Source organism: Falco cherrug, chromosome 1 (assembly GCF_023634085.1).
Source record: "Falco cherrug isolate bFalChe1 chromosome 1, bFalChe1.pri, whole genome shotgun sequence".
In the NCBI taxonomy this organism is placed as follows: Eukaryota; Metazoa; Chordata; class Aves; order Falconiformes; family Falconidae; genus Falco; species Falco cherrug.
Window position 1 is genome coordinate 71,544,260 of NC_073697.1, and position 21,296 is coordinate 71,565,555.

At 50.7% G+C, this 21,296-nt stretch overlaps 1 protein-coding gene across 2 annotated transcripts in view; it reads left to right on the forward strand.

Moving 5' to 3' along the window:
• The window catches only part of C1H4orf54 (chromosome 1 C4orf54 homolog), a 48,666-nt gene that overhangs the window by 22,851 nt on the left and 4,519 nt on the right, over positions 1-21,296 (forward strand). The window contains exon 1 of one of the 2 annotated variants that reach the window (XM_055700717.1): positions 5,390-20,273. The exons of the other annotated variant lie outside the window; for it this stretch is intronic. Within the exon in view, the coding sequence (XP_055556692.1) occupies positions 13,667-18,229 (4,563 nt within the window). The 5' untranslated portion in view covers positions 5,390-13,666 and the 3' untranslated portion in view covers positions 18,230-20,273. Of the gene's footprint in view, positions 1-5,389; positions 20,274-21,296 lie in introns of those variants that run through there. 2 annotated transcript variants of the gene reach the window in all.

Below are 21,296 nucleotides of genomic sequence, written 5' to 3' on the forward strand. Positions count from 1 at the left end.
TGTTTAGAAACTTGAAATCCTCTTCTGCTTTAAGGAGGTTAGATAATGTCCAGCTGGGAGGAAGTCTCCACCTTGTGCCTGGTGAAAGTGCTGGAGCAGTGCTGCAGGTTGTTTGGCAGGTGGAGTGAGCCTTTGATTCTGCTTTCATGCTGGTGTAAAACTGGAGATACGCTGTGAAGTCAACAGGCTATCCACTCCTCTGGTCAAAGGTTCACCTTACACTGATGTCAGGGGCACCTGATCAATGGGAAGTGCCCAGATATGAGCCTAGGACCTAGTTTTATTTCTCTAGTTTTGCAAATAAAAAATCAGACAAACTTTTTGTTAAAAGGATGTTGCCTTCTCCCTGTGTGTTTCACTTCTGTGCCTGCAGCCAACTGTATGTTATTTTAAATGTTAATTTTTATTAACAACTCAGCTCTTCTGCTCTGCCTTGCTGACCAGATGCTACAGCCATAAAGTACTGACAACCACTTTGCATTAAAGAAGATCAGATAATCCGTATTCTGGTAGGTCATCTGATCCATCAGGAAATTATAGCCTTATTCTCTCAGAGATTATTAATACTCATACCCAGGAAAACACTCTGCACAGGAACAGCAGCAAGGTTATACAATTTCAGAAAATTTTGTAAAGCATCATCAGGAACATTAATAGTGCTGCTGACTTTTCTTATTGCTAATGAGTTGTGTGTAGATGTGTGTCCCTAAAACAAAGCCACAGTATTTGACTTAAGTCATATACTATAGCATCCTCCGATAAGCACAAAAGAAAAAGCTATTTCTTGAATTTTCAGTGTTTTCCTTTTTGAGATGCTCTTTTAACACAGGTACATTTTAAATATGTTCTTACTAAGTATTTGTTCACTACTTCCAGCACATAAACTTGTAAACATGGTATCTGAAAATAAAACCTGTGCAGAATGTAGTAAAGGACAAACATGTCTTCATGCCTTGCAGCAGCATACCGTGACAGTATTGAATTTTCAGCTAGCTGGGCATTTCCTGAGTAACAAAGCTTGAGAACCAAACTAATTTGTTAAAAAGGAGAACGTAATGAACTTCCTCCACACTCATACACAGAGACCTTTCTGTGAAAGCCCAATGTGACTTGTCTTCCGAGGGCATTAATACATGTGGGGGTGAGAAAGCTTTTGTACATGTATCTATGTCTTGTCTGTTTGGCTTTTGTGCCAACTTCAAAGCCATCTGCTCTGAGGTGGAAAAGCCTGCCTAACAGACGAAGGCAGCTGCCATGGAAGTTTTTGCATGCTGATCTCTTAGCTACTTCTCCCATAACCTTGGATGACCATCTTTTCTAGGTAAAGAGAGAGAACATGAACCTCTGGGTTAGGATCTGATAAATCGTGCCTTTCCCCTCAACATACGTGATTAGTTATATTGCTCCTGGTAAGCAACAGACTAAATCATGTAACTTGAGAGCCTCGCCGCGTACCTTAGAGATCGGCATTGGTCTGCTCAGCTTGATCTAAGGGCTATACTCTCTCTGTCACTGCACAGCTCTTCTCAGGTTGCCATCATATCCCTGTAATTGTTTTTTTGCTGTATCTGATCACTAAAAACAACTGTACAGCCCAAACAGGATATGTGTTAACTAGGGCTTTATCATCAAGTGGTGCTTGACTTTAGTCTGGATCACTTTAAGTGCCCACCCTCTTCAACATACTCACAGGGCGAGATATGGAGGTTTCAGCTTAGAGCAGTGATTTGACCAAAAAGATCAGCATGTGCTTCCTTTTACCAGCCAGTGATATAAAATTGTTGTTCAGTGTTCTCTGCCTGCTTTATATTGATTTCATATGACTTACTGCATGGAAAGTCAACTGCCTTAGACTGCTGGTGTACCAGAATAAGACCTTGGCGCCTCAGCTTTTTCCAGCATGGAGATGAGCATGCACTAGTTGAACGCATTTGAACCAAGGCTCAGGAGTTCATTCAAGCTAAATATATCCCTGCAGCGCTGTTTGAGGTGTCAGGCGCTAAGCTTATATATAATTACTTTTTTTCCATACAAATCCACTTGAATGGTTTGACACCATTCACAAAGCCAGCCCAAAGCACAAACTGGTTTTTGGTTGCTTCCTCTTTAACTACACAGGCTTGGTGAGACCACTGATCCCAGTTCAGGTGGAGCTACCCATCTAGCAGATCTTTTTACTGAAACCCAGCAGTGGCTTCCTAGTACATCACGTACCTCTCTGATTGCTTAAAAAAAGACTTAGGGCAGCAGTCCCTCTGGAAAACCCCACCTACTTTTCCTTGTAAATGGGAGGCAAGGCAGTTATGTTACAGCTAGATGGGGAAGTTTGTGCTACATGCCTTTATGCACCAAAGTGACTCGGCTGAAGTAAGAAGCTGACTTGACTGTAGGCTAATGACAGAACAGCTGGGACTTTAGGTGAATTCCCTCTCTGCTAGCCGTACAAGGAGCCTATGCTTCGTATCGGAGCAGCTCGACCAAGTTCCTGGCATGAAGTGGGATGAATTACAGATCAGCGAACATCAACATTTGGCCAGAAAACCACTAAAGTGAGGGAGTCTCCCTGGAGTCTTTTCAGCCTTAAAAATTAGACTGGGAGATTTCTAAGGCCATGTTGCCTGTTGCCTGTTTGTTTTGTATCAGATGATTTTGGATTTAGGGTGTTGGAGAGGTTGCTGTTGGTTTTGGGTTTGTTTTCTGTTTTTTAAGGTTTGAGAAAAAGTCTTATTGTAGAAGCTTTTTCTCCCATCTGTGCCTAGTCCTGGTGAGGTCAGGAAACAGGAATGAAAATACGTATTTTTCAAGGGAAAAACTCAGATAAAGTTTCATTTTTCCAATCTTGTAAAGCACAGAGCAGCAGGTGAGAAGCAGCTTTTGTGAAAAAATCTAGGCTTTTTTTTTTTCCTTGTTCACATTGCAAATGCTAAAACAAACAAAATGTCTCTGTTGAGGAGCACGTTCTCAGGTTTGGCCCATGAGGTTCTTCACTGTTGCAGAGGGGACTGTGATGCGGTGATGAGACAAAAAATGCTCACACAAGCACACCTAAAGGCAAAATATCCCAGCCCAACGTAACCTTTCTGCTTTTGCAGATGAACAAATTGCCAGCATCCCAGCTAGCCCATTTAAAGCTAGCTCAGCTATCTCTGTGCTACATGCTACCCTGCAGGCACAAACTAATATAGAATCATAGACTTGGTTAGGTTAGAAAAGACCTTTAAGATCGTTGAGTCCAACATTTAACCTAGCACTGCCAAGACCATCACTAAACCATGTCCCTAAGCACCACATCTATGTGTCTTTTAAACACCTCTAGGGACGGTGACTCAACCACTTCCCTAGGCAGCCTATTCTAATTCTTGACCACAATGTTTCACTTTCAGTGAAGAAATTTTGCCTAACATCCAATCTGAACCTCCCTTGGCACAACTTGAGGCCATTTCCTCTTGTCCTATTGCTTGCTACCTGGGAGAAGAGACTGACACACACCTCGCTACAACCTCCTTTCAGGTAGTTGTACAGAGTGGGAAGGTCTCCCCTGAGCCTCCTTTTCTCCAGGCTAAACCACCCCAGTTCCCTCAGCTGCTCCTCATAAGACTTGTGCTCCACACCCTTCAGCAGCTTTGTTGCCCTTCTCTGGGCACACTCCAGCACCTCAGTGTCCCTCTTGCAGTGAGGGGCCCAAAACTGAACACAGGATTCAAGGTGCAGCCTCACCAGCGCTGAGTACAGGGGGACAATCACTTCCCTAGTCCTGCTGGCCACAGAGTTTTGGATACAAGCCAGGATGCTATTGGCCTTCCTGGCCACACTGCTGGCTCATGTTCAACCAACTTTTGACCAGCACCCCCAGGTCCTTTTCTGCCAGGCAGCTTCCTAGCCACTCTCCCCGAGCCTGTAGCGTTGTGTGGGGTGGTTGTGACCCAAGTGCAGGACCTGGCACTTCTCCTTGTTGAACCTCATATGGCTGGCTTTAGCCCATTGGTCCAGCCTGTCCAGACCCCTCTGCAGAGCCTTCCTGCCCTCAAGCAGATCAACACTCCTGCCCAGCTTGGCATCATCTGCAAATTTACCAAGGGTGCACATGATCCCCTTGTCCAGATCATTAATAAAGATATTAAACAGGAGTGGCCCCAATACTGAGCCCTGGGGAACACCACCTGTGACCGGTCACCAACTGGATTTAACTCTATTCACCATCACGCTTTGGACTTGGCCATCCAGGCAGTTTTTTACCCAGAGTCCAACCATCCAAGCCATGAGCTGCCAGTTTCTCCAGGAGAATGCTGGGGGAAATGGTGTCAAAGGTTTTACTAAAGTCCAGGTAGACAACATCCACAGGCTTTCCCTCATCCACTAAGCAGGTCACCTTGTCATAGAAGGAGATCAGGTTAGTCAAGCAGGACCTGCCTTTCATAAGCCCGTGCTGACTGGGCCTGATCCCCCAGGGGTTTTTTTGCCCCAAATTTACCCTGCCTCCTTACCAGGATGAGCAATTTATTAACTGAGAACATCCATGAAGGCAACACTGGAGGATGAAGTTGGTGCATGCTGCAAAGGGAAGGATTCACAGGAGGGCGTTGGGGGAGATGTAGTCAATGTCTGCCTGGCCTGGGGATCTGAATTGCAGGGATTTCAGAGCTCATCGCTTCCTGGGAAGCACTCAACACCTCACAGGATCAGGCCTGTGTGCTGGATGCAGAGAGCCCTACTAAACCCCAAGCTCCCGGGCGCTGAAACACCACCTGTGTTTTCAAAATACTGCAGTAAAGTGAATAGTAGACCTAGTCAGAGAACCTTGGACTGCTTTGAGAAAAGAGAGTAGTCAATATTTATAATTAATTTTTTCCTATTTTTCCTAAACTACTGTTGATTAAAGGAACTGTGGGAAACACAGAACTATATAAGCAAAAACCTAGCATAGCTGTACATAGATACTGTACGCTTTGAGGCTGAAGCTTGAAATTGCAGTTTAATGAAAACTGCATGACACTTCAGCATGACAAGAACTGCCCAGTTGAAGAATGTGTCCAGGGGCTTGCAGTCTTCTAGAGGTGAATTAACTCATTGCACAAGGATTAAGACAAAGAAAAAAAACAAACCCAAAACAAAAAACACCAACACCACAACAAACCAGGTGTTGGCACTGCTTTTTGAAGAAACAGTATTAAGATGAGAGAGGTTTTTACATTGCAAATGAAAAAGTACTTTTGCTGTGGTTAGATTCACAAGTGCCTATTCTTCAGGTGCAGAGCTAAGGTTGTGCAGGCTTCGCTTGTATGCATCTCTGTTAAAAGTATACATTTGACTATAAGCTTTTCTGGACAGGTTGTCCTCATGTACTACAACAGAGAAATGCAGTTAAAACTGTGTTAAAGATTGTGTAACAACTCTTACTATTTCTGTTTCTGAGGCTAGCTATTAAGAATTGATTTTTTAAATATTTTTTTCAAAGTATAGACATTACATTTTTATAACCTTAAATTATATATACTGCAGAAAAATATATAAAACTTTTGGAAGATAAGATTATAGAATAATGCTTCACTTACATAAATAACCTTTTCTTAACCTCAGTTGTTCAGCTGAATGTGGGGGGCTACTTACACAAGTAAGGATTTCTCATCTCAGTGAGATTTGGCAGGATCAAGGACAAAATTAAAAAAAAAAAAAAAGTAGTCCAATTTAAATAAATCCCTTGCTCTAGTATTACTCAGCTTCAGCCAAGCTATCATTTTTCAGCCTCATAAAACTGTCATGTCATTAGCATTTTGGGATGGTCTCCTTATAAACCTGACCTTTACAATGGATTTTACACCTGGGTTTAAAAATCTTAATTCTTACTTTCCCCTAGAGTTGTTTCGTGTACTGACTAAAGGGGTTTGTCAGATGGGAGGGAGCTAGTTGGATTTATAACTCCTCATTACGTAGCCAGCTTCTCACCTGTAATTCTTTAATTTGTAAGCTAAGCGAGCCAGTGGAGAAACATATATAAAAGTATGTATGTGACCTTAATTCTGGGCAGGCGGATCACATGCGGTTCATAATGGTGTTTATTGAGTTCCCCTATATATAGAAACTCCAGCCTGAGAGAAGCTTCACTCAGAGGGCTGCTTGATCCTCCTCTTCATTGCCAGGCAGTGGGAGACACTTTAGCTGGCTTTTACAGTAAGCCCAGTGAGAAATACTCCCAAGACGTTTGCTGCACGAACTCCAGTTCAGTGACCAAACATAGGCCCCATGGCTGGGAGGTGTGCATAACGAACAGGGATCACTTTTCACGTGGCCCTCCGAACATTATTTATTGAACACTGTGAGCAAATTAATCCCAATCCAACACTGGCTGCTCTTCAAAGCATGGCAATTTCATGTTACAGTCTTGCAGTACCAGATGCACAGTTTATTGCTTGGGCACACATTCATCTGTAGGAGCTCTTCTATGTCAACAAATTGTTGCAAGAATTCAAAACCGCTCTGTGAAGCAGTTGATTGCATAAAGGGATGGTATTATCCAATATAAAATCCAACCCGTCTGTTTGCATTTCTAATTCTAAAGTACGTGAAAAGCAATGGTACTGTTTTGTGGTTTCATGTGATGGCCCCTGGCCAGTTAAAAATAAATAAATTAAAACCAGATTAAAATAATAAAACCAGATTTCATAAAATCTATTAATAAAAATAATAAGCTAATAAACTATGAGAAAAACAGTAAAAATAATTGAACATAAATAGCAAAATATATTGTAAAATATAAGACAAAACATAATAAAAGTGTAATGAAAGATAATCCAGTTACATTCACATTGCTTCAAGTGATCATTCCTTGTTTTCCCATGTCCAAACACCCTGACCTATGAAGAAGACAGGTTTTGAGCCTGAACCTTTCAGCTCAAGCCTACCTCTATAAATAATCAGTTTCGTGTAATTTTAATGAATGGTCATAAATCAGCTCTCTTGTCCTGCCACCAGCTTGGCTGATAACACCTCAAGGAAAGGTCATGGTTTCGGGTTTTGTGGCAATCGTCTCCACAGTTCCAATAATCAGATACATCTGCAGTTCTTGGGTTACCTGATAATACTGTACAAAGAATAGCGTCACTGTGGAAAGTTCATTGCCAATGGCAGGCCCATGATGGGAGGCTTGAACGGACCCAGTGACCTGGAAGAGGTGGTCTTGGGAAGAGGGACCTCAAGAGACCTGGAGGAAGGAGCAGCAAAGTTGAGATCAGTTGGTATAGCTTCCATTCCTGGAGGAATACTGGCATAGATGTACAATCTGTAGGCCCTTAAAAGATAATGAAGAGATAAATAACAGCCAGTGTGAGTTTGATAGGGTTTGTTCTTGCAAAGTCCCTCTAACTTCCTTCTAAAATAGGGCAACGGGCTTTGCAGAGAGAGCAAAAATGGCATTTGGCTTTGGTATAGCATGATACTCTTTTTTTAGCCAGCTAAGGAAGCACTGTGCAGGTGAAATTACAAGGTGAGAAATGGCTGCTTGGGTTGTGCTCGAAGGTCAGTTACAAATACTGCATCATTTGTATTAGTAGTGAATTTATGGGGAGCAACAGAGTTGCATTTGTCCAGTATTTTCATACTGGAGGGTGAACGGAAAACATGCTCACAGTAGGGCCTGAGCTGAAGGACACGGTCATGCCAACATGAAAATAGCGAATGTTACTCAGGGGTTATAAGCTGGGCCCAAAGTCAGCCCTCCCTTCTTCTCACCAGGGGTGAGGCTCCACCTTGCACCTTGTGGCCACTTCTTTGCCCTGCACATACATATGTGCTAAAGAAAGTCTGAAGAGCGGTGATGGGAGATCTAGTAGTTATGTCCTAAGGGTGAAGGTTAAGTGAATTAGGGCTGTTAGGCCTAGTGAAAAGATGGAGTGAAGGAAACACACTGGTCATATGCAAAAAGCAACAGCACAGACTGTGGGAATCATCTCTTCTTCCACCCATGGCAGAGATAACAGCTTTACAGCAAGGAGGAGACAGATAGACCTGAGGACCATCTCTCTGTGGTATATGAATAATCAGGTAGCAGGGAAGGTGGCCTGGGGAAGCTGTGAGGTTTTTGCAAGCAGAAATTTGCCACAACAGGATCCTGTAAGGATGTTTGTGAAAGCAGTAACATAGTCATAAATGGTTTTATCCAAAATGTTCCTGCAGTCTGCGTGTGCTATTGCTATCTATGTGTAATAGCCACCAGAATATCCTCTTGTACCAATGACATTGTAGACACTGTTTAACCTGATTTACAAAAAAATCAGCAAGTATTTATTTCGTCTGAGTAGCAGACTCCCCATATAAATACATGTACTCACATTTAGACTGTATTTGCAACATGACTGAAAAGCACCGAAGAAATCTAAGCTCGTTCTGGGATTACGTTCCTGCCTGTTTGTTTTGGCTTGAGATTTTGGGGTCTGGAAAAGAAGGATGGGTAGTGAGGGGGAGGATCTGTTTTAAAAATATATGCATCTTTTGCATACCTTGTAAGGCATCCAGTGGGAGCTGCTTATAGCGAGGGCCATAGTGAGCTGTGGAGCACGGGTTGTTGTTTAACAAGCACTTCAGCCACCGATTCTCACAGGGGCTCAGTTACATGGGAGTGCGCTGGGGAAGTGTAAAGCAATGGCCAGAACATGATCCTGTCCCATCCTGGAAGGAAAAGTGGCCTCCCATTCGGAGGCTGTGCCAAGGCCTTTGAATCCTGCAAGCTCAAGCACTCAGGTTAGGCTCTTGAAATCCACCAAGCTCCAGAGTTTCTTTCCTTCGAAAGGTCTGGCTTTTACTAAAAGGGAGAGGTCTGCCAGCAAAGAGCCCACATATGGTTTACATTTGTAGGTTGAGTGTTTAGAAAAGCCCCTCAATCTCTCCAACAGGCTCAGGATGGAAAAGGAAAGATCCCTTCAGCTGGTGTAGTCTTCTCGGTGTAAGAAGGGATTGACCCATCCAGGAGTTGGTTTTTACTTAGGAGTCAGTACTTCGTCAGCAGGCCCTTGCTAAATCCCAGAAGACACACCGTTTTAGTGCAAGCTACAAAAATATCATTTTATTTCCACTTGGGTTTGTTTGGAAGCTTCCATACCAATGTGCATGTGTGGGTATTGTATTTCCTTCCAATGTATCTGGTAGCTCTTGGAGATTTATGATGTGTGCTGGGCCTCACTGTTATTGCTAAACCACAAGTCCCCTTCTCCTTCCCCAATATGGCTTTTGCTCCTTCTTTCTTGGCTACTAGTCCTGAGGGCAAATCAGGGTGCTGTTTTCAAGTTTCCTTTCTCCTTAACAAACATATCTAAGCTAAATATTTATTTGCTTTGATTTCAAAGACCATGTCTACCACAAAGCTCACTTTGACAATGTGCAATGTTATCAAAAAACTACTGAGAGAAAAATCAAATCTAACAGTATTCAAATATTGTTCAAAAGCAACTAATCAGCCAAAACTAAAGCTTTTTCCTATGACTCTATCATTCTTCATCTCTGTCTGAACCTATAGCGAAACAGTCTTTTGCTGTGTGCACAGAATGCAGCAGAATCCTTCTGCTGTTTCCTTATTTTCTGCAAAAAACATCATTTCTTTCCATGTGAGAAGTATAACGTCTCCTGCAGGCCGTCTTAGTTACTGGAACCACATCTGTCTTCTTGTGCAAATAATATTTTGATTTCCCTTCTTAATGGCTTGATTTTATTAACTGTGATTTTTATTCCTACTTCAGTTTTTAAAAAATGTGACTCAACGTTGTAAGAACTAAAATGCATAATGCAGTATTAACATTTCTTACTGTTAGTTAACAAACTAATATTTTCCCTTTCCCTGGTCAGAGAAAGCTCAATCAAATCCTTTCCCTCCTGCTATTCCTCCACTAGTTGTTCACTTTTCTGTCCATGTCTCAGTTAAAGGAAAAACACCCTATGCCTTCTTCTGCATGGTCTCCTATGCAGAGTATAGTTGCAGTCTCCCTAACCTCATCCTTAATGTCTTCATTCTGCTTTTAAGTGCCTCTTCTCAAAACCCTTTTAAATCCCACCTCCCTGCTACTTCCATGAGCGATTATTTTAAGGTGCACAGATAATTCAGCCTATCTCTATTTTTCCCGTCACTGTTAACAGTCTGATCTAACCTTATATTAGCAAGGGGCAGAATGTGGCTAAACAGCATGTGTTATTTTTAACGGTTAGAGCTTATAAGTAGAGTACCTATTACATTACGAAAGGCATTAAACATACAGATTTTGTGTGGTTGTCAGGACAGCTTCAGTAACACTTCACGAGAGGTTAAGATGCAGAAATCTTAGACATCGGCAGCTTTAGTGAGTGAGAGATTTAAAGGTGGAAAACACAAAAAAGTAATCAGTGTTAATGAACACCTCAGCCAAGTATTGCTAGGATCATAAGGATGATGTGTTAGTCACTGATATCTGACAGTATTAAGTAAAATCACATTGATCTGATTATTAATCAATGGAGATGTCTTGCCAGCGTAGAGCGAGAAATTGTTATTTGCAAAGAAGGTGTGACGGAGCCACAGTTTTCCTGTGTACTTTTGATTAGGAGCAAACAGGTCTATCACTTTTGGCTTGCTGTAGAGTTCATCTAGCAACAGTAATAGATAATAGAAAAAATTGGGGAAAAAAAATTCTACACCCTTGCAAAGCTGTTGAAGAATTCTGATCCTTTGTAAGGCACCCCTACAGGGGAGCAGTCCTGGGGAGTCAGTCCTTGGGTTCAAGCTGTGTGCCCAAGCTTTGGATACGATACGTGGGGGTTATTAGGCACCTCTGAAACAGGCTTTACAAAAGTTGACATTAAAGTATCTAAGAGGAAAGGCTGAGGAGAAGGAATTAAGCCTAAACCTCTGTGGAATTTTACACTTTGCTCAGGGCCAGACTTGCAGCAAAGCATCTCTGAGGGGCTGGCACCACATCAGTGCAGAAATTTCTGATACAAAAAAAAGAAGAGGAAATCCTTCTCATTTTTTCCCCCTTCTCTAACATACAGCATATGCATACAGCAATTAAAGAACTTAAGCTGGATATTACAGATTCACTTTTTTCAAAAGGCATTAAGATTTGGGTGGCTCTGTATGCTGTAGCAACCTCTTAGTCCCATGGGAAATACACTGATCTGACTGCCTAAGGCATGCAGGCCTCCAGGGCTAGCCATAACTGAAAACGGAGAAGAACAGGTGTGGATTTTATGTATGTATTTTTGTCATCAGGGGCATAAATTCCCAGTGGTAGAGACATAGATATGTTATAAACATACATATATGAGTGTTCCATTATGGTGTCAGCCTCAGTTGTGAGAGTCATTGCCTGGTTTTGTAAGATTGAGTAGATTCAGTTCAAGATATCACCCAAGGGAAATAGCAGAAAAAAACATCTCTGGACCATAGCTGCAAGCTAGACTGTGGAAACAGATAAATAAAGAGTCAAGTTTCAATGCTCATTTTGGTGGGGATCTTGTCTGGGGATCCTGGCAGGAGTATATGAACAACTGTTACAACTTAAAAAACCCCAACAACACTTTTAATTGTGCATGTTTTGGGAGAAAAAATTTGATTTATTGTGTATTCTTAATGCAGGAAACCCAAATACTAGAGGAGAGCAAGGTGTGAGAGACTGACACCCAAGAGCCTGGTTTGGGGGATCAGAGGGTGGGGGCAGTGAGAATGTGGGGTGGAGACCTCATTTGAAAGGAGGCATGTGGTAGAAGAGAGGCAGAGCAGGAGGCAGGGATGCTGCCGCTGCCGGCACTCACCCAAGTACAATGAATGATCAGGGTTTAAAACCTAGTATCCCTCTGCATCCCAAGCGTTTGGAAAGGACTGTATTTGAGGATATACTCTTGTCCCACTGCCAATTAACACCAGAATGTCTCCTTAATAAGGTGCTAAAATATTATCTTTCTCTAGTTATGTCATGGTTTTGTTATGGCTGCTTGGGACAGAGGTGCAAGTCTAAAATGTGTGTGGAGGGGACACAAAATCTGGTGAAGTTGTGTTTAGGGAATGCTAATGCTATTTACCACAGTGGAGGTACTGCACAGTTGTAGCATGTACAAGGAGAGCTGAAGCCACATGAACGTGCGCTAAGGAAAGATCAAGGCTGCGTAAGCCTAGTACTCCTGAGGGCTGGTGCCCAGCTTCACACTAAAAACACACTGGAGGCAGGACAGCCTCAGCAGGGATTGGAACCAGTTATCCCTACTACACGGGGAAAGTCTCACTGCACATTGACCCGATTTGCTCCAAACCCTCCAAGTTTGGTGTGTCTTTCTGTTAAAATATCACCTGGTACTTCAGCAATGGTTTCCATGCAGTTAGTCTGCAGCCCAAGAAACTACCATGTATTTACATAGGTTACGCTGCAGCCACCTCATTCATTTTCTTCCAGGCAGTAAAGAGACCCTTCTCCAAAATAGGATATGAAACCTGCCGTTGCTGCAGAGACCCTCACAAGCTGCCACTGGGGTTCAGTAAAGGATGGAGGATGCTTTTCCTGGAGGCTGAGGGAATGCTGCAACTCCACAGAGAGGATGGCAGCAGAGCAGCCTGGCTATGTGGTGGGGTGAGGTGCTGGGAACGCTGGGAAACCCATGTTTTAATGTGGATGGTGCTGGAGATAGGTCTGGGATGGTGCCTGCTTCACTCTTGGTCCTGCATCTCCGGTAGAGCCACATATCACACCCCTCATGCCAGTGCATGCAGCTGTAAGGACAGAGATCCCAGTACTTGCTTTGGGGTGTCCACAGCCCTGCTCTGATGAATGTCTGATGTTACCAGCTCAAGGTCAGCTTGCTCACCCAAGCGTGCAGGTGCTTATTTGTTTTTTAACCTGTAAATTTAGGCTGTTATCTGCATTGCATACGTGAGGGCTGCTCCTCAACTTGCTTTCCTCTATGTCTACTCAGTATTTAACAGTTTGCCCTTTTCTTCCATGGCTCTGGAGTGGGTTTTGGTGTGTCATCTTGGGGACCGCTCAGTAAAGCCTTCAGCCACCAAAGGTCAGGCGTGCCATAGAAATGACTATTAATAGGTCTTAGGTGCTGGTTATGTCTAAACTGGCATCTCCTGGAAAAAGGTAGCTTGGGTACCCTGGCCAATGGCTCTCTGGACTGCTGCAAATGTGCAGGGCCAGGCCAGCACCCACGGGGTGCCCCTCCACAACACAAATCCTGCAAGCAGGAACATAGGATGCAGGGGGGTAGTTTAAGGAAGGAAAACGCTGTTTAGCCACTGCTGCGTGTGGAATGAGGGCGCATTTGGTGCAGGCAAGCCCGTGTGCTTAGCGGGTGCCCTGGGAGCTGCCTCTTCCAGCCGGGGGAGCCGGCGGCAGTAGCTCTGCAGGCAGGGGCGGCTCCCCCCTCCCAAGGGGTGTCCGGGCGCCTTTATTCCGGCAAACACTGGCATTTAAAATAGGACTTTGCTCAACCGGGGTAAGCGACTTCGGCTCTATTGTATAGTCCGCGCCGGCCAAGTGACGCCCCATCTTTGAAAACGCCCGAGCGACCCGGGCCCGTCCCGGGATCCCTCGCAGGGCGACCAGCCACCTCCTCCCGGTGGCCAAGCGGGCCTCCGCTGTCCCGCGGCTGGCTGCAGTGTGGGGAGCGCCGAGCCCAGCCCGGCCCGACCCGACCCCTCCGCCCCCCGGCGGTGATGCCCGCCCGGGCCGGGAGCCGGCGCGCCGGGCGGAGGAGGGGAGGGAAGGGGAGGGCAGGGGCTGGGGCTGGGCGGCCCGTTGCGCCCCCCCGTCCCCGCAGCGCTGCCCGTCCCTGCCGGCACATGCCTGCCCGCCCCCTGGGGCCACTGCCGCGCCCCGACGGCCCCGGCATGGACGCGCCCGGCCAGCCGCCCGGCGGCCCCCGAGCCGGCCCCGAGGGCGCGGCGGCGGCCACCGAAGAGGAGGCGGCGGCGTACGTGGAGATTCGCGGCTCGCCGCAGCGGCCGGGGGAGAGCCGGCTGCTCGGCGAGCTGGCCCCGGCCGGCGGCGCGGAGCGAGCGGCCGGTCCCGCACCGGGAAGTGGAGCCGGCGGGACCGGGGATGTTGGCGGGTCGGCGAACGGCGGGCCGCCGGGCGGGGCCGCGGGGCCAGCATCCTCGGACCGCGGGAGGGATCGCCTGCCTTCCCCGAGCGCGGCGGCTGAGGCGGGATGCGGCGCTGACTCCAGCCCCGGCTGCGGGGGGGCGGCAGGGAGCGGCGGGCCTCCGGAGGCGGGGGGCTGCCCGGAGTCCTCCTCCTCCTCCTGCCCTTCGCCGATGAGCAAGGCGAGTGGCTTTCCCGCAATGGGCGACCCGGTGTCGACGGAAGGCAAAACCTCCTCGTCCTCCTTCGGCTACGAAAGCGAGGAGGACGAGGATGCGGGACGCAAGGCAGCCGCCCCCGGCGCCCCCCCGGGCATCCCCTCCGGCGGCGGCCGCGACGAGGCGCACTATATCAGCACGCAGGAGATCCAGCTGAGCGAGGTGGACCACGACATGGATTTCGACGCGGGGCTGGCCGCCCGCTGGGACTTCGAGGACAACAACGTGATCTACTCCTTCGTGGACTACGCCTCCTTCGGGAGCGACGAGACCCCGGGGGACACACCGACGGAGGAGGAGAATAGCTGCTCACTCAGCACGACCACCAGCGACCCTAACAACCAGACGGACAGCATCGAGAACACCAGCAGCACGGAGATCGTCAGCCTTACCTCCGAATACGACACCCCCGGCGGGGCCAAGCGCGCCAGCTCGGGGGAAAGCCGGTCCAAGCAGCCTGGCCGCCCCGGCGGGAGCCCGGCCGCCCAGCTTCTCCTATCAATCAAAGCCGCTTCCCGGGCTATAAATGAGTCTAGCAACGTGCGCGGAAAGCAAAATACTATTTACGCTGCCAAGCATGAAGGCGACATGAGCCTCCGTGTCCCCGCGGCTCCTGAACGCAATGCGAGTTTAAAGCCGGACGCGGTCCGCGACCACGCGAAAAAATTCATCGCGGTCCCCGCGCGGCTGCAGACCCGGTGCGGGGCGGCCAGGGCGGGGGAACACTCGAGCGGCGCCTCCAGCGCCGTCAGCGAGCTGGACGATGCCGACAAAGAAGTGCGAAACCTGACAGCCAGGGCGTTCCGCAGCCTGGCGTACCCCTACTTCGACACCCTGCGCCCCGGCTCCCGCGCCTCCTCCGCCTCCCTGCCCGACAATGCCCTGGGCATCAATCGCTGGTCCACCTACCTGGACCTCAAGTGCGGCAGCCTGGGGCCGAGAGCCGAGCCCAGCCTGCTGCGCTCCGGCCGGTCGCAAACCAAAGCCCTCGAGTTCGTGGTCAGCAAGCTCGACGGGGAGATCACCCACGTCGAGGCGCCGCGGCGGCTGCGGCCGGGCTCCCGGGTGGTGACTCTGCTGGACCTCGGCGATGCCCCCGAGGCCGGGCCGCGCCCCGAGGCGGGTGGCGGGGAGCCGCCGGCGGCGGAGGGCGGTGGGGGGGGCTCCAGCAAGAAGTCCAAGTTCGCCTCCAGCCTCCTCAAAAACGTAATCTCCAAGAAGATGCAGCTGGAGCACGAGTTCAAGATGGAGCGGGGCGAGATCACCGACACTTCCTACACCGGGCTGGGCGCCGGCCGGGACGCGGAGGCCGGCGGCGGCGGGCGGGAGCGGCAGGGGGAGGGCGGTGTGCAGCGGCAGAGCTCCCGGCACTCGGAGGGCGGCTCGGACTGCACCGCAGCGACGGCGGAGGAAGCGGGCGAGGGCGGCGGCGGCCGGTCGCCGGTCTCCAAGGCGTCGACGCCCCGTGAGGGGAGCCGCAGCCTGGACCGAGCGCTGTCGGAAGAGCTGTGCGAGGTGAAGCGCAGCGCCTCGGAGGCCATCAAGGCCACCTTCCTCCGCAGCCAGAACAGCGCCTTCAGGTCCTGGAAGGAGCGGGAGGCGGAAAGGAAGGAGGAGAGGGCGCCCGTCGGCAAGCTGAAGCTCTCCCCCAGGCTCGACTGGCGAGCCGACCTGGGCGAGATCTCCGCCGGCAAGTCCACCAAGATGTCCCGCCTGTTCGTCCCTGCCATCCAGCACACACCCCGGGAAAAGGAGACCGGCAAGCGGGCGACCAAGTGCTCTGCCGCCGCCGCCTTCTCCTCACCCCCCGCCGCCAAGCCCAAAGCCCCCGAGATCAAGATCAGCCTGGGCAGCCTGCAGCAGCCCCGGGACGCCGCCTTCAGCATCGCCCAGCTGCTGACGCCGCAGATCGCGGGCCGGCCGCCGGAGGAGGGCAGGGGCCAGCATCCCAAGCCGCCCAAAGTCGGTGACGGCCCCGACAAGGTGCCGCAGTTCCTGGTGCGCGACGTGAGGGACGGCAAGCACAGAGCCCAGGGGCCGCTCCACCAGGTGCGGGACGTGCGGAAGCTCATCAAAAGCTCCTACAGCTGCGACTCGGGGGACAACAGCAGCGACAAGGGCAGTGTCGCCTCCGACCAGGGCGGCCCGGAGCAGAAGCCCCGGCAGCAGCTGGTCATCGCCGGCGTCCCCAGGTCCCTCTCCCCCGTGGTCATCACCTGTCAGTCGGTCGGGCACGCCAGCTCCAAGCCCACCGAGGCGGGGCCCAAGGCGGCGGGCAGGGCGCCGGCCTGTCCCCCGGAGGGCACCGTCCTGGTGCACCGCACCTCGGGGAGGCTGCCGGTGGCCACCATCGCCCCCAACAAGAGCGACCCGCGCCAGCCGGCCGTGCTGAAGATCGTCTCCAAATCCGCCGCGCCCTGGCGGCACCAGCCCCCGCCGCCGCCCGTCGAGAGGGGCCGGGGGCCGGAGGAGGACCCGCGGGAGGAGGGCAAGGCGGCGCCGGTGCAAAACGCGCTGGAGAAGCTGACGGCGGCGGTGCGGAGCATGGAGGAGCTGTACAGCTTCAACAAGCGCGAGTGGAAGCGCAAGAGCGACCCGCTGCCCATCACCGACAGCCACGTCCTCTCCCTCATCGCCAGCCAGGAGCGCGACGCCGGGCCCCGGCCGACCCCCCCCGCCGCCGCCGCTGCGCCCCCGCCGCCGGCGGCAGATAAGGCGGAGGAGCCGTCGGGCAAAGGGGCGGGCAGCGAGCGGCTGTCCCGCCGCCCCTGCAGCAACGCCGCCGACAAGGTCTCGGCCAAGGCGGCCGCCTTCGAAAACCTGGCCCGGCAGCGGCAGCGCGGCCCGCCGCCTCCCCGCGCCGAGCCCCCCCCCGCCCCCCGCGCCCTACTTACCCTCCGCGGAGCCGGAGGAGCCGGCGCCGGAGCCGCCGCGCCGGGCAAGCCCCGCTCCGAGGGCGGCCTGCGGGGCCAGGCGGCGCCGCGCTCCCCCCGGCTGCCTGCGGGCGGCGGCGATGCGGAGCGCGGGCCGGACTGCGGCAACTACCTGGCCCTGCCGCTGAAGGCGGCCGCCGAGCCCGGCTCCCCTCCCTCCCCGGTACCGGTGTCGGGGGCGGGCGGCGGCGTCCGCCCCAGCCCCGTGTCGGCGGCGGCGGCGGCGGCGGCGCTGTGCAGCCTGCAGCCCTTCGGCACCGCCAAGCGCCCCGGCAGCCCCGGACCCCCGCCCGCCCCCCCGCCCGCCGAGGAGCCCGCCGCCGCCGCTCCGCCGTCCGCCGAGGGTCCGCCCGCCGCCCTCTACCGCCCGCCGCTGCCCTACGCCACCCTGCCCGGCGCCGCGCCGCCGCCGCTGCTCTGCTTCTCGCCCTCCGTGCCCACCGCGGCGGCCGCGGCTGACCCCTTCCCGCAGACGCAGCGCAAGGTGCTGTTGGACGTGAGCACCGGGCAGTACTACCTGGTGGACACGCCAGTGCAGCAGCCCCTCAAGCGGCGCCTCTTCGACCCCGAGACCGGGCAGTACGTGGAGGTGCCAGTGCCCCAGCAGCCGACCGTCGCCCCCGTCCCGCTGCCTCTCCCGCCCCTGGCCCTCAACGCCGGGGCCTATGGCGCCACGTACATGCTCTACCCCGGCCTCCTGCCCGCCGCCGCCATGCTGCCGGCCGGCGCCCTGCCGCGCCCGCTCTCCCACCCGGGCAGCGACGCCAGCGCCCCGGCCGAGCCAGGCAGCCCAGCAGCGGCGGAGGCGGCGTTCGCCGACAGCCCCTACTACGTGGCTACCGGCAAGGGCCCGCCGCCCCCGCGGCGTGGGGCAGCCGAGTCGAAGCCGGTCATCAGCATCACAGCGCCGGCCGCCGGCCCGCGGATCGTCGCGCCGCCCTCCTTTGACGGCACCACCATGCGCTTCGTGGTGGAGCACCGGTGAAGAGCGCGGGTGAGTGGGTGCAGGCTGCCAGGCATGCCGGTCGCCGGCGAGGGGTGAGGGCCACCCGGGTTACCCTCCAGACGAGGGCTGTGCTACAGCTGCTCCTCGAGGGCGGGAAGTGACGGGCCGGGAGCCTGCAGGCAGGCCCTCACTGTGGCTTAAAATACAGGGATAAGACAGAAACGCAAAGGTTATGCAGGCCCATCGGTGCAGTTTGGTGTCCCTCGCAGCAGCTAAGTGCCCCCTTTTTTGTGGCCCAGAGGCAGTTTCAGTAGAAGCACACTATAGTTGCTCCTCATGCAGCCTGTATCTGTGCAGCCCTGTGGCTGGGGGCCCTGTCTCAGTGAGGTCCCCTCGCTTATGGGGAGGGGAGTGTGGCTGGGCATCTCCTCTGGACCCACCTTGCAAGCCGTGAGATGGCCCCTCCACCTCAGCAGCACACCTCCCCTTTCTCACCTCTTGCCTATTTCTCCCAAGGGGAGGCGAGTGCCGTCTGGCTGCCCTGAGCCCCTGTTTCTCTCCATCCTCGGAAAGTGTGGGAAAGGGGTCTGATGGAGGCAAACCCTTATTTCAGGTCCATGTCCTACTTGTTAGCAGGATGAGTGAACGGGGTACGTGGGGTGAACCCTGGTGTGCTCCCCTGGTGCCATGGGGCTGCTGGCAGGAGCAGCGGCACCCACAGCTGCCTGCACTGCAGGAGGGCTCCAGCAGAGCCTGCGGGCACCACTGCAAATCACGATTTCACACCGCTACCCTGAGCCTGGCCTGCCACAGTCCTGCCATGTCTGGTTACCTGGGCCTGTAACCCAGGGCCAGCCTCCCAACTAGAGGATGCACGTGCAGAGCCAGGAGCAGGGCATGGGACTGGATGTACAGCATGCGTCAAAAACGCAGTGCGGGATGTCTTGCACAAAATAATAAAGGAATGATGGCATTTTGTTTTAAAAAGTGCCTTCAGGATGGGTGTTGCTGGTCCTTTTGCCTCTTGCATAACAACATACATCTTTATCAAGTGCAGTATTGGGCAGAGCTACCAAAGTCTTTTCGTGACTTACCAAAGACTCATGAGGTTTGTTCTTGGTGTGTATCAAGAGGCAAAGAGAAAGAGTGGCAACAGTCAGAGGTTTGGGTTTGTCACTAGTTTGCACTGAGTTTTGTCCAGTTACATGTTTGAGGGTCAGTTTTTTCTTCCAGCATTTGGGTTGTCTATTTTTGCTTCCATAGTTCTTTTAGTTGGCATCACCTACTGCTGCATGGTAGATTATTTGTTGAATGAAACCTTACTGAAGTGATTTATATACTTACTTCTTCTCTGCTTGTAAATACTTTGTCGTGAAAGTGCCATTCTTTTGTCCTGGATATAAATGAAATTGTTGTCATTGGCCCTTATGGAGCCACTCAAGACAGTACTCATTGAAGTTGGGCTCTGCTGTGCTGCTTGAGTTGATTCTGTCAGTAAAGTCTTGATAGAATATCTAGATAAAATGGCAAAACATACATGTTTCCATTTGGTCTATAGGCTGAATTCAGACTGCTAGCACAAGGAATTTTTTAGATTTCAGTTTAGGGACTTGATGTTTTTGAAAAGGTGTGGTATATAGTGCATGTATTTCTATCTTACAGCAGCTATTTAAATTAAAAGCTCTAGCTACTATTATATTTCTCTTTAAAAGTGAAACCCATCATTTTTCCTAATGTGATTTACCCTTTGTTTCCCAGGGGGTTATCCTGCCGTGTCATGCAGCTGGTTTGCCTGTGATGCCTGGTGCATCGTTGAGATGGGCGATTCTCTCAGCAGATTGCTTTCTCATTGGTTAATAACTGCATCAATGCTCTGTCTTTTTGTGTTATGTTGGAGCGCTACCATTGCAACACAGGTGTGAAAGCTGCCCCCAAAGACTAGTGATGCAAAAACTTGCATACTCGTTACAGAAAGTCATTCAGCAGTTTGAAGACTTTCACCTTTTACTGTTAATGATGCCAAGATGCGTGTTGTCTAACACAGACAGGGCTGCCCCCTCCCTGCCGTCTCAGACCCGCTGAGGTAGGTGTCCTGCTGGTGTATAATGGATGCAGTGTGAGGGGTTTCTCAATCTGTTCTGAGAGTCAGTAAACCAAATCATTTTAATTGCATGCTGCAAGACACGTCTAGCTTGTCATCAGACTTCGGTTATTCATATAGCTCTCAGTGGAAAATGAGGTATATGCCCGAGGGGAATTGCATCTGTAGGCTTCTTCCTGTTATTCTGTTCTCTCCTTGCATCTACTTAGCATTTTCATTTACCTACATAACTTTAATGATCCTGTGGATAATGTTTTCTCTTCTTTTATTATCTGCTTTTTTTTCTTTCCCCTTCTTTTGCTGTATCTCTTCTGTTTTTCTCTTTCTAATTTAAAGTGTTTGTTTGCTTGGGGTAGTTTTTCCCCTGCCAAGAACAGGAGTGTAATTTCATATGAACTGGAGGGTGAACTGTTGATCATTTTTTTAATTCCAATTGCTTTCACATCAGATCAGGGGTTTTTTATTGATTGCAGCGATGCTGTGCAAATCCTAAAATGGATTTTAAACCAGCCAGATTACATCACACGACCATGGGATTTGAACAAAATACTGTCCTTTCAGGTCCCTTTTATTTACTAGCCAAAATAAACTGAATGAATGTTCTTTCTTTCCACTCCTGTATTTCTTTCTGCACTGCACATAATATCATCCTTCCTTCTTTATTCTTATTTTTTTTCACATCTTCATTCACAAACTGTGTCACCATGTCAAGAAGTTCTCCATCTTGGTCTCTGTCATCTCTTGGAGATAAGCATGATAGAGCTGACTTGAAGCTCTAGTGGTGGTGTGGTACCTGTGGCACTGTTGGTACTGAATCCTGTGCACATCTGCAGCTCTTCCATCTTTTCTTTCCTTGGCTGGTGCTGTTTTCTGCATGATCACTGAGTGAAATGGATCCTATCAATTTGGATTCTGGCAAAATCTAAGATGACATTTCTGAACAACTCTTAAATTTTTGATATACAGCAAGTATTGGAGAATATGTACGTATTTCTGAGAGATATC